At 37.5% G+C, this 13,620-nt stretch overlaps 1 protein-coding gene across 1 annotated transcript in view; it reads right to left on the bottom strand.

The window, feature by feature from the left end:
* PCSK1 (proprotein convertase subtilisin/kexin type 1) overlaps positions 1 to 8,845 on the bottom strand; it is a gene marked incomplete in the record, with an annotated part of 36,583 nt that extends 27,738 nt beyond the window's left edge. The window contains 1 exon segment of the mRNA XM_072416136.1: positions 8,329 to 8,845. Within this exon segment, the coding sequence (XP_072272237.1) occupies positions 8,329 to 8,496 (168 nt within the window).
* Positions 8,846 to 13,620: the final 4,775 nt, after the last annotated feature.

Here is a 13,620-nt window from a genome sequence, read left to right as displayed (position 1 = left end):
TGTTTTCTTCTTGGGTTGCTTTTCCACCCCAACCCCTATGTGTTTTTTCCTTGGTTGACCCCATTACGTTTAATTTTAAGTACTGATATGTCAATGTAAAATGTCACTTTTTGTATACTGTGTTTTTGCAAGTAAGGGCTGAAAGCCCCCGGGTTTATATATGTGTCATTTTCTGTTCTTGTTCTGTTATGTTATTAATATTCAATAAAAACGGATTGAAACAAAAGATGAGTAACAAAAGTAGGACAAAGTAAGGCTAATATCCCACTAGTGATTCTGTAATTGATGTCTACTTTTCCAACAAGACCTGGATCAGCAGGACATCACTCCCTCTTTGATGAAAGCTTCATAATTTATGTCAAATTCAAGAAAGCGATATCACACTCATCCAACCAGTGAGAGGCCAACATGTGCAAGCAGGGAAGTACTTCACTGTTCTCTCCTGCATAGTGATACTGCCAATCTGAGTTGTCACCAGTGACTGAATCACTAATCTGTTCCTGTTCCAAAATTTGTACAGGGGCCTCTTACCCACAGTATTCATGCCAGGTTTTCTGGTTGTAATCTGTAAGGTAAACTAAACATCAGGGGATATGATTCTGCCTTACATTAGATTGTGAGCTCCTTTGAGGGACAGTTAGTGACACGACTATGGACTTTGTACAGCGCTGCGTATTATGATGGTGCTATATGAATACTGTGTAATAATATTAATATTAATAATACTTCTATTCCAAGTAATGAATGAAAATGCTTTTCGTTGTAAAGTGGGAGATGGTTTTTTGCATCCACCTTCATGGGGAAGATTTTCACTGGTTGATTTCTGGCTTTAAGTAATAGGGAATACCAAAAAAGTAATCCTATTCAGAATTTTTGACTCTACTAAAGAAGTCTAGGTACAAACTCTGGTGGGTCACTCTACTTTTTAGAATTTCATTATCTCTGGTGGTCATGGTTTACTGTTTTCTGTTGCTCTTCTCTGTAGTATTAAAAAGGCTACAAATATGGTTACACTGAACTCTAAATAAGGATAATAATGTAAGCATCATCCAAGAATCAATTTCCATGTATGCATGTATAGCTAGCACATACATATTTTCCCTATACTTACCCTGACCAGATGCATTATTGTGTGTTCAGTAATTAGGCTGAAAACCTCACATAATGGCTTGTGAAAATGGGTAAAATATATTAATGATATAACACTTTGGCTGCTTTATGTAACCTCTGTTCTTGTTCGTGAGTGAGGATTTAATGTATTACTAGCCACAGGCAGGGAACTCTCATGAATTATTGAGTACATTATCTCTACTCAGAGTCATATCACCCTTGTATTTACATAAAGCCGGTTACTCATTCCTAGTTACTGTGACGTCATTGTTTTATGTGAAGAGAGATATTTCTTGGAAAAGGGATATTTCTGCACAAAAGACATTGATTGACTTTTGACTCTGTCAGATTGAAAGAACTATTTAAACTGTTATTCCACTTTTATTTTAGGACCAATTCACCCTTGTCTGCTGTTGGACCTTGTGATAATGGTCCAGTTAGTACCATGCATGTTATGGAGCTATACATCCCAACACAATATAGCACTTTATCTGAATGCATGTTAATTGAAGCTGCAAAATGTAATTAAAGCTGCAAAATGGAAACACCCTAAGGTGGGCAGGTTAATGCATTACATAACCCATGGTAGTAAACGTGTGTTACCAACACACCAGGACTGACAGATATGAATAGACGCAGCATTTTGACTTGGACACTACAAAATGAGCTTCTGGGGTAAAAAGGTTGTTTTAAGCCCAGGGCACTATTCCTTTCATCCCTAGCACTAAATCCCTGGTAGCCCAAATTCTAAACCCCTTTCTAATTCTAACATTAAATTTTCCTGCAACGCTGACCTTACCTTTAACACCAACAATAAATCCCTCTATCCAATCAATACAAAAATAAAATAAAACATAATGTAGCTTCTTTCAGACCTGTGATAAACTGAAGTACTGAAGTGTACTGTATGCTCAGTCGTGTTCCCAACCACCCCCATTCAACACTATGAAAATGGTTAGGAAATATTTTGTGTATTTGTATGTTTGCATTGCCTGGTTTTGCCGCATGGTTCATGGATGGGTCATAAAGCTTCTGGCCACAATTCAGTGGCCAAGCTGCTTCCATCAACTTGAATTGGAAAGTGCTCCAACTGTTTTGCGTTTGCAATTGTTGCTAGCAAACTTGAGATGACCCATAATCCTTTACATTGCAGAAAGCCACATCTAAACTGGACTCAACAGCCTAATGACAAAGTTTTTGCCAAACTGCGGTAGACACCAAACTGCTCCAGAGTGCGTATAGGGGTGCCCAGAAGCAGCTAACCACCTGGTTTTATACCCCATGTCTGAGACACCTAACCATGCCTGTACCCACCCCCCAACCCTCCACACTAACTGCCTTATTTACCCTAACACAAACCATTTCCATAATCCAGACCTGTAACCCTAACCCTTCCTGTAGCACTAACATATATAATAATCCCTATAACCTTCATAGTAATCTTTCCTATAATCCTAATACTAACCCTCCTCGTAACCCTAACACTAACCAACTTTTAAATACTCGCCCTTCATACTTCTATATTCTACACCAAAGAGCTACTTGTTTCATGCTGACATAAAGTGCCTGTCCGACTCTATTCCTGTTCTCGCTTCTTATTTTACGGGATGAGTGTGCAATGCTTAGCCTGGGGCAACAAAATACTCTGGCCACAAGTCTAGTGTCTCCAGCATGCTGAATGTGTGTCTTAATTTTGCTGAAAGGATAATCAACAGGTTAAGTTCCTAAAGTGGACACTCACCCGCCACCCCCCTTCTCAGTTATGGAGAAGGCGGCCAAAGGCAAAAGGCTCACTTCTCCCGATGGCAGGTCCATCTCTGTTTATGCCCCTTAAAGCTATGGAACCTGAAAAATGTATGAATTTATTTATTAGAATATTTTAAAGAGGACCTAGAACAGGCAACATGTGCTCATAAAAATAGAGATCAATCACTAGTATTGCCTATAGTTTTTCTACTGCTGATCTTTTACTGTGTGGTGTCACTGTACAGAGGTGGATTTGTTAGTAGAGTATTAAGGCTTTGCTTTCCTATGTCAGAGCTGACCCCCATATGGCAGATGATCTGAAACTGGTGAGAGAATGCCTAGGATATTTACTACCTCTCTTATATCTAGGAATCACAAATCCATGGAATAAATTACATAGGAACAGGAAGTTGCTTGCACTAAAGGTCCACAGGTATGGATTCCTTTCAAGTAAGCAGTACAATATCTCAAAAAGCATTTCAAAATCCCATTCTAAGTCTCATTTGACTGGTTGTCACAATCAGCAGTGCCTTTCACAATGCAGATATACAGTTGTGAGGTTGTAGAGGGGATGCAATTCTGCATGTACAAGCACAAAAAACACAAACACAGATACACAGACACACACACACAATATTCTACCCACCATGGTGTGCACTGCTACCTAATGCATTGTAGCAATTGAGGGGTCAAGGGAAATGCCTGCAAAATTAAGTAAAGTTTAGAAGTCTTCCAAGATTTGTGGTTTGTTGTTGAGTAACACAGTGTATACTCGTATGTGTTACTATCACAGTTCTGGTCCATTGTGGTTGTGTTTTACAATTCCGTTGCATGAGATTCAATTTGACAATTAGTTTAGTGGATATACAGTTCAAATCTAGGGAGTCATCTTTTTATTGGACAGCACCAGGTCAAGTGATACATTGGTTTTAGGACAGGGATAAACCCGCGGACCAATGAGCAAAGTTCAGACAAATACCATCTGTCTTTCAGTACCAGTACATATAACACTCACAAAAGAAAGCAAATAGAAAATAAACTACTGCAGATGTAGCACAAAGAGAAGGGGGAGGTATGTATGCTCATACAAGCGTCATAATGGAAAAGCAAAGAAATATTAAAGCTCTGACCCTAAAATCAGGATGTAGAATATTTAACAAGCTCACTGTATTGTTGTGGGTGGAAAATCATCACACCTTTATTTTATTAAAAGGGATATCAAACTTCTATCACTACCTGTAATTATGCTTTATGTCATAGGTGAATAATACAAGTACCCTTACTAGTTCTTGCTAACTAAGAGCACTGACTATGCAGAACAGAAGCGGTTTCTTTATCATCTTAAGATCTAAAATATCATTCTCACCTTTGCAGTGTGGTGTGTGACAGCAATGCACATTACAAGAGTTAATTTTAGTAGGCACCATACTAGAGCAACACAGCTCCAATCCAATCTCCTACTAATGCTCTACTGTGTGTTGTGATGCCAAAATGGTGCATGGCTGATGCTAATAAAGGTGCAATCCCATTACTGCATGTTAAGAGACATGTAAATAAATACACACAATATGTGTGCCTTAATCCAATGTATACAAGGTGTTGATGGACACCAAGAGATTCTTGTTCCTGGTAAGCTTTGCTCAGCTATGACCCTCAAGAAGTAGGATCTGCCCACAATGGTGGAGAACTTCTTCATGTGTGGATGTCAGTCAAAGGCAAAAGGACATTATAAAGTAAACAGCTTTTTACAAATCACTGCTTTATTATGTGTTAATGTGTGTTTATTATGTGTTGTGTCTAAAATCTATGCATTAAATAAGTGCATGATAAAGCACACACTTCATGTCTTACTCAAACATGAAGACCACATAGCTGCAAGCAAAGTTCCAGGTAATAATGTTTGAAGGAGCACCTGAGCCGAAATCTGCAAATGGGACCTAAGAAAGTAAATTGTGCTATTACAACAACAAATAAAAAGTGATATCTTTTACGTTTTAGTCACATACCTTGCTAACGTCATGTGTTAGGCATTTATAGGGTCCGAGTCAAACAAAAAGCATTCCAGTTTTTTAAAGTGGACCTTTAAACTGGAGATGATGTAAACTACCATTGCTGATCTGGTTCTGAAATATTCTACTTGCCTGGTTGTCCTGATCAGAATTTTGCAGCTTAGATATTCATGCTTGTTTCAGGGGTGTGATTGCAACTGCTTAAATATTATCTTTATATTCAGACAATTAGCATTTATTACAATGAGTTCAGCAATGGCAGTTTACATAATCTCTCAGTGACAGGTCCACTTTAAGCAGCTGTTCAGACTGTGCAGATTTATATACGTATATTAACTCTTCAGTCTACATGGCTGATATTCCTTTGTACATCTACATAGATACCAGTCACTCTGCTCACATCAGGAAGCATTTCCTGCTGACATGGAAACCTTTAATAATAACATTTATTATTATCTAAATTTTTGTCAATTCTACATTTTTTAATTCCTTTAGGTAATAAATGTATATTATATTAGGCATATACCTTGTTGTGTGCGTTTGAAATGCTAAACATATACTTTGATTTCATTGAGATATTTTATGTACTTATGTATTATTATATCATTATGTGTATTTGTGTAAGAAATAGTCATTGTACAAGCCCTTCTATCCTGTACTTCAGAACATAAAACACCATGGGGTCTATTTATAAAGTAGTGAATCTGACATTCACTGAACCATTGCCTGATGGAGAATCAATTTCTTGTATTGAAGCACATGGACCTGGAAGATTCTCCACCATGGAGTGGTTCTGTGAATATCAGATTCACTGCTTTATAAATAAACCCCTATATGTTGGGATAACTTGTTATAGGGAACATTACAGAAAGATGTCAGTTGATGACAATGTTGTTATAATGATGCTTTTGCTTCTAATACTATTCACTAGCCTGAATTAGGCTAAGATATAAGGATTTCTCACTTTCCCCTGACACACATTTGCAGGGAAAGGTAAAATTGGTGTTTATCACCAGCACAGGCTCAAAGGGGGATATCATCCATTGGGGACAGCTGATCTGATGACAGTGAGGCATCAACCTGTGGGGATTTATACTTACTTCCTGTCATCTCCACAATGCAGGAAGTGAGGAAAAATCTCCCCAATAAATGAATGAAACAGAGGCTTTAACCCTTTCACACCTGATACCAATGAACAGCCCACACACACAAAATAAAATAATACACCCATCAGGAATCCATTGAGGATACTAACAAACAATGTTAATGTTCTGGGTATCCATGAGTTGGTGGACTCCTGGTAAATCACCTCATATATATATAGAAAAACTATGCATGGATAAATTAGCAGGATATATAACAAGTATACAGAAAACTGTAACTGCAAAAATGTAACAAATATATACTGTAGAATGAAAAAATATTAAAAGGCTGCAAAAACTGCATTTCCTTTACATTGACTTTACTGAATGTATCTGCTAATGCAGAATAAAGTGCACCTGTCACCAATGACCTGAATAAAGCATAGGAGAGGAATTCTGACTTTTAGCCGACTTTTACTAAAGTGTTAACCAGTTGTATTGAAGCAATGAACAGCCAGGTAAATAGTATTTTCACTGCCAGCCAGCAATAGCAGTTTACATATGTCTCTCCTGACAAGTATACTTTATTGTAAACCTCTGCAGTGCAATGATTATCATGGTAAATTTTCTGGAGAGAGTGATGATCCAGTCTCTTACAGTGCTGCCCACACATGAATAGAGCTTGACATTTAGTCACATTATTCTTACTGAATTGAAGCATTAGCCTGAACCCTGATCCTCCTCTTTAACAGAGATGAAAACATAAAGTACATAAATAACATAAACATAAGTATGTTTGTATTCACACAAGTGGCCAGCACAGAAGGAAACCTGGATACAGAAGAGTAATCTTGTATCCGTTACAGCAAGCCTATTACCATTGCAGCATTGTTCCATATGTAGCACAAGCTGATATATCTAAATACATCTTAGGTAAAAAGAAAATATAGTATAGTGACCCTGTCAAATATAAAGCCTAATTGCAATTTGTAAAGCAGTTTGATACAAAATCAAGTTTTACAGCTGCCATTGCTGATTAAACAGCAGTGGAAATAATGATTTAGTCCACTTTACTTACATTTCTGACCTGAGCAAAGCCGATTTTTCTAAAATGGCAGAAAATGATTACATCAAAGTGTACGTACGGTAAAACCTTTTTTTTCTTGGTGTGGATAGAGAGGGGAAAGATCAGAACCCCTGTCCTGTGTTTACTGCTAGCTAGGATTTTGTTAGGGAGATTTACCCACGCTTACAAAGTGTCATTTATCAATGAATCCACAACGTCCGATCATATTTCAGCTATAATTTGTAGAGCGTAGAATAATAAGGTACAAACATTGATTTCTATAGGCAACATACGCTTCCTCCTTTGATCCAGCACTGACTAATTATTAGTGGACATTTAACATTTTTTATTCTTCCAAACCTGTCCATAATATATTTATATTGCACATTTTTCAAGGATTTGTTGGAAAAGGTTCTAGCAAATCACTGATGGACTGCCTATGCTATGGCCTGTTAGCTATTGTTGTCATAGATGTGTGACACAGTTCAGTGGGTGAGACAAGCTAGATCTGGGATAAACCAGCCATATTGAATATGTAGAATAATATGCTCCAGATACCAGCTCTGAAGATTAGTCCTAATGACATGTGTGTAGCTGAGAGGGCTGCCATGGGCTCACAGCCTTACCAATAACACACACAATTACAGTACGCCATGGGGGGGTGTGCGCAGGTAATGATACCACCTGTCGGATTTTACAGGACTGCTAAACAGAACCTGATTTACCATAGTTGTGCTGGATGATTCACATCAGCCAAACAGCACCATCGCTTAAATCAACGTATTATAGTCACCAGAATAATAATGATCTTCATGATGAAGCCATCACTATGTCAATGGAAGAATTACTCATCACCCTCTACGCAATCAATAACAATGGAATAAAAATAAAATTAGGTAGGGGGAGGTTGCAATGTAAATGGTGCAAAAAAAGAAAAGATGATCTGGAAAGGGTTACTTATGAGACTATAAGATTAGGATTTAATGTTTCATTTATTCTGCTATTAAATCAAGCATGCAAGTTGGATAATATATATAAAAATCACTTTTTTATTTAGCCTTAACATGAATAAGGATTTGGATAAGGAACAAATATCGCCAAAATACTGTACATTTATTCGTTCAAGCTCAACTTGCAGAGTTTTTTTGAGACAGCAAATATAGCAAAAGTCTATTAAACCATTGAAGTTATTACATCATTTGTACAGTAATATAAATATATAAAATATGAATTGATTTGTATATAAGTAAGCATAATAAACATTGGACTAGTGCTTATTCACAACTCTATAATACAAAGTAGTTGTATGGCTCACCTGCCCAACGTAGTCATAGCCCAAATCATCAGCCAGTGCCTGTGCTTCGTCTGGACCTCCAGGGATCTCTGCAGCCCATTCATTCACATACCGCCTTTCTAATCCTAGGCAGCATGAGAAGAGAGATACTAAAGCAATGTACTTGTAGTGCCAGCATCCTCCTTCCATTTCAATGTATCTTTGCAATGTCCGCACTATTCAAACAATACCTTAAGACTAAAAATATATAAATATATTACAAATTCAAATAAAACCCTAAAGAATAGGAGATCTGCTTTTGCCTTGTTGCTATGTGAACAGATAGATGTCAAGAGCAGGCTTTTCGTCTGGGGCTGGAAAAAAAACAAGAACCGTTCCTGCACAGTCAATGGAAATGAGTATTTACACGTCAAAACTACGTCAAGCACACTTGCGACGTCTTAAATCTATACGGCATTCCCAAGGGAGGAGAGATGCTAAAATAGGAAGCAGGGATTCACGCATCTTCATTGCCCACTGAGAGAGATCAGTTTGTGTAATTGGACAGGAGACGCCCACACCGACGGAAAGAAAAAAAAAGCAATATCATGCTCAAACAGGCTACACATCAGCTGCTCGCACGGCACAATGTCAATAAAATGGTACAGTGCTACAGTAAACAGCACGTCGCTTTCCTACAAGTGGCTACACTCATTTGTCATATGAAAATAATATCATTCTACATCACTATCAGCCCAATCGGCTGTAGTGTACCAGATATTATCCTATTGTAGTAAAACATGTACACAGAAATTCAAGAATTGGTGGTTAACACACATCTCATGCTCTGGCTGTTGCAAAATTCATAAAAATGCTTCATTGTAAGGGAATAGATTGTTTTCTCATTTTTTACATATGTACAGGAAATCGCATTGATGCAAATATTCTTTTATGTTTTAAAAAGGTTTTGTTTTGCCTGTAATTGTATTCAGCCATATTTACTGTGTACATACAGACTTTCCATCAGACAGTGGGGTTGATTTTCACTCTCAGCAGATAAACAACCTCAAAGCTCTGCCTCAATAAAGAACTAACCTTGCCTCAAAGAGACTGGAAATCTGCTGTACAATGTTTTCCTCTAGTTATAAACGTTGTTGCATGGCTACAAAGTTATGTCCTCCCCCCCAACACACTTTCCCTCCCTACTCTCATCAAGAGCAAGAATCAGAATGAGAAATAACCTCTAACTCTATAGCTTATTTAGGGAGAGTATGTCTGAATTCCTATCGGTTGTAGGTATACACTACTGTCCGAAAGCCCCCGGATATATATATATTTGCCTCATTGTAAAAATGAATGCTAAAATCACTTTCCATCAAGTTCGCCCTCTCATCCCTCGATGCAACTCTAAACGTTGCTCTCATACAAGGCCACTGCTGGTATTTTTTACTTTTATTATATACTTTTACAAAGATTTTATTATCTTTTTTTTAATTTCCCTTTAACATACCTAATATCTTCATCTACATGTTCACACTAATGCTATATTGTCTTAATAGTTAAAAAAAGACCCTGCCATCTTTCACAATCAAGGCAAAGGGACCATCCAAAACCACTAAAATTCAACCTGACAGAATTCCTCAGCTTCTCCTTCCTCCTAACTATCTCTAAATCTCCACTGTTACCAGGAGTCAGGCTCTAATGGGAATGGTGACGTCACTCCCCACTAAGGGTTAGATAATCCATCATGCAACAACATCATGACGTGTTGGAAACGCACGTTTCCTTTCTCAAGGCATAAAAATAGACCCTTTCTGAATGTCTTGGAGAAAGGAAACCTGTGTGTTTGTAAATGGTCACCTCAATGATACATGATGGATTATCCATTAAACCTTTGGTTCGATTAAATTTTTGTGTGCTCACTTCTTTACTTTTTATTTATACTCTTTGCCATACCCACACCAATGACTGCTTGGGATTACACATGGTACACGTGGTGGCAAACCTTTCTTTAGTAGCAAACCCATCTTTAGTTTAATAAATATATGGAGGAACAATCACATACAATTGTGAGACAAAATAAACATTACTCTACAGAAACATATTTTGTAAGCTCAGTGAAAGGAAATCAGTGTTTCCATTTAATATATTGATACTCCTGGGGGCTAATGTGACTGTGAGTCAGTTCAGCACTCCAGCCCTGGACAGCAGCTAATTGCTGCATGGAGGGAAGCAGCAGTGGCCAGGCAATGTTCTGCTCATGTGGAAATGATCATTGTGATTCATTTGCAGTGAAGCGCTTTATAGAAGGGCGATACACATTGCAAAGGCGAGGAATCCTACGTAAGAGAAGCCAATAAAGTGTGTGTAGGCTGCTCATCTCCGATGGGCTTGGGGTAAATGAGAGATTACAGGATGAGAGACGCCAGAGAGTAAATAACATTGGTCATTAGGACATGTGAATGCAGATACACTAACATCCTTTCTTCTGGAAGAGGGGAATCGGAATCATTTTTTTTTTTATACACGGTCTCAATTATAGCAACTGTTTACACACCGGTGCTTGTTAACTGCAGTCTGATGTTGGAGGTGAAAAATGTCAGTGTGTAGAACACATTTTAGCTGTGGGTATGTAGAGAATGTAATGACAAGGCATCTCCATGACAGTGATTATTACAGTTTATTTAGTTACACAAAATTATAAAAGCTCATGATTTACATTGCGCTCATTTATTTGTTTTCTTGTCCGATGTTCTACTTTGTCAGTTTGAGCTAACCAAAACCAGGCAGCATAAAAATATAAAACACGAGCAAACGATTAAGGGAACATCAAATCAGATGTCGATAACAAATATTTAGCCTGAAAATATTTATTGATATAATTTTATTAAAAACAAAATGACGGAAGATTGGTCAATGGAAACCCCAAATCATTACCCACCGAGGGCTGGATTCAAATTATACTGGAAATCAAAATAGAAAACTGAAATCACAGAATAGATGTGTGTAAATGTGTGTGTAAATTTCATCACAATTCATAATGTGGCTCAGTAGGATCTATGGCCACTATGTACTTGTATGCACTCCCCATAATGTTTGGGCTTGCTTCTGATGAGATGGCAGATGTTGCCCTTAGGGACCCAGACTTGGGTCAGAGCATCAGTGAGTTCCTGGACAGCCTGTGGAGCTACTTGGTAAAGCTGGATGCATCAATACCTAATGTCCCAGGGGGTCTCCTTTGGATTTAGGTCTGGTCAATGTGTGTGTGTGTGTGGGGGGGGGGGAGTCAATTACATGAATTTAGCTACTAGCATTGCTACACAATAAATCAAAGCTATATGAATTGGATGTAGTTTAGTTGTGAGCCTTGACAAGGTAACCATCACTGACAGTGTACTATAAAATATTGAGCTACCCCATGAAACAAACCCATATGTGTATTGGTTTCAGTATGGAGGTGAAGTTTGTCAAGGCAGCTCAAGCTCATAGTCCTGTTTATAATATAGGGCTACCTGACCTACTCTCAATTTAGTATGGTAATCTCTTGGTAGGCTATGGTAAGCACCCACTAACCAAAACTGATATCATAATCTATAAAAATAGCATATATATGGGAAACTTGTTTGTAAAATAAAAATAGAATCAGATCATTACTATTAAAAAGGCAAAGGATTACTGTTCTCATCCCTGTTGGATAATAATATTCTAGAAAGGACAGATTTAACTGGGCCATGGTATTATCAAAATGCTTTTTGACATAAAATGAGCTTACCCTGTGGACACTTCTTCTTTCCAGATTACCCTTATCTAACGATACATGGATAATGCCAAAACAAATGTGATGCCTCTATTTTATAAGGAGCTCAAGCTCTTCACTCTGTATTCACTTTAAATTGAACTAACGGTATATTTTAGGGAAGATATATGAGGGATGGAAAAATAACAGAACCCAAAAGCATATGGCTTTATAAATATAAAAGAAAGCCAGCATTGGATTATGTATATTTGGACTTTTTTGTAAGGGTTTTTCAAAGAAGTAGTAAGGGACTACAAAACTCTCTCCTTTTTTCCTGTGTACCTTCTTCATGTTTAAATGTAAAAGGTTGGCAGACTCAATACTAGCAGAGAGGAACTCAGATACAGGCAGAAAGTGAATGTAAAATGGAGAAACTTCTTGATATCTTGATATCTACCTGCTTGATATCTAATGAATGACTGCTGTTGTAGTAATGTACCATAATGCCCATACATCTAAAATAAGTGCTCAGTCTTCCAGGTTGCATAATACTGGAAGTCATCTACCAGGGAAGACTGTGGACATCCTTAGATAGAATAGAAGTATGGCAGGGGACAGCCCAGAATTAAAGATAAGTTTTGCAGCATGAGCTTCTTTTTTTAAGTCTTACCTTGTCTGGAGGACTGGTCTTAAATGTTTTCAATTGCACTTTCATTTTATTTGTGTCAAAACGGAAGCTGCAATTGTTTAATTGCAGTGATTAGTCTTTTATGTGTATTAGTTCCTGGGCAATGATGGTGAACAGTTACTGCATTGTTGGAGTGTGATTGTCCTGGACCTAATAGTTGGTATGCAAGAAAAATAATACAGTAAATGTCATTCTTCCAGAATTAAACCAATTTCTTTACCACATAAAGCAAGATCTGTTGTGAAAGAATCCTTTTAAATTAGTGCAATCAGGTGTGGAGTACAGCAGCACATCAGATGTTGTGACCTTTGCAGCTTCGTTAGCTGCTATGATGATATGTATGTATGTGATTCACAAAGATGTTTTTAGGACCTTAGGGTTTAAGGAGAGATCTTGGTCTATTTGATGGACAGATCATTGTTTTGAAATGGAGCTTTTTTAAAATTATCAAATATAATGAACATACTTACCTTCTTTCCATGAATTAGTGGTACATACAGTAAGGCAAAAACATTTTGCAGTTAATATCATACACCATTATGCTGACAACGCTTCTAATACAATGTACCAACCTCCCTCCGCATTCTGGGAATGGAGATATTCTTTCCTTCTTCTTTTACTGCTTAGCTATAACACACTGGGGCTGGCTTACTAAGGGAACTACATGAACATGGTACATGTAAGCTTGTGGCTATACATCTGCCCAACGATTATGATTTCTGCTATATGAAACCAGCCTAAATGCTGCCACATGTCTAAAAGTGCACAATTGTCTAAAATGTATTTTTATGCTGTAGAATTAACTGTAACCTTAACTAGAAACACTTAAACTTGATATTTTGGTCAGGGTTTTGCAAAAAAGATGCTATATAGTAAATTGTAAGTTAAAATACAGGGTTTTCTCAACTAT

Source organism: Pyxicephalus adspersus, chromosome 6 (assembly GCF_032062135.1).
Source record: "Pyxicephalus adspersus chromosome 6, UCB_Pads_2.0, whole genome shotgun sequence".
Lineage (NCBI taxonomy): Eukaryota > Metazoa > Chordata > Amphibia > Anura > Pyxicephalidae > Pyxicephalus > Pyxicephalus adspersus.
This window is presented reverse-complemented; position numbering and strand designations above follow the sequence as displayed.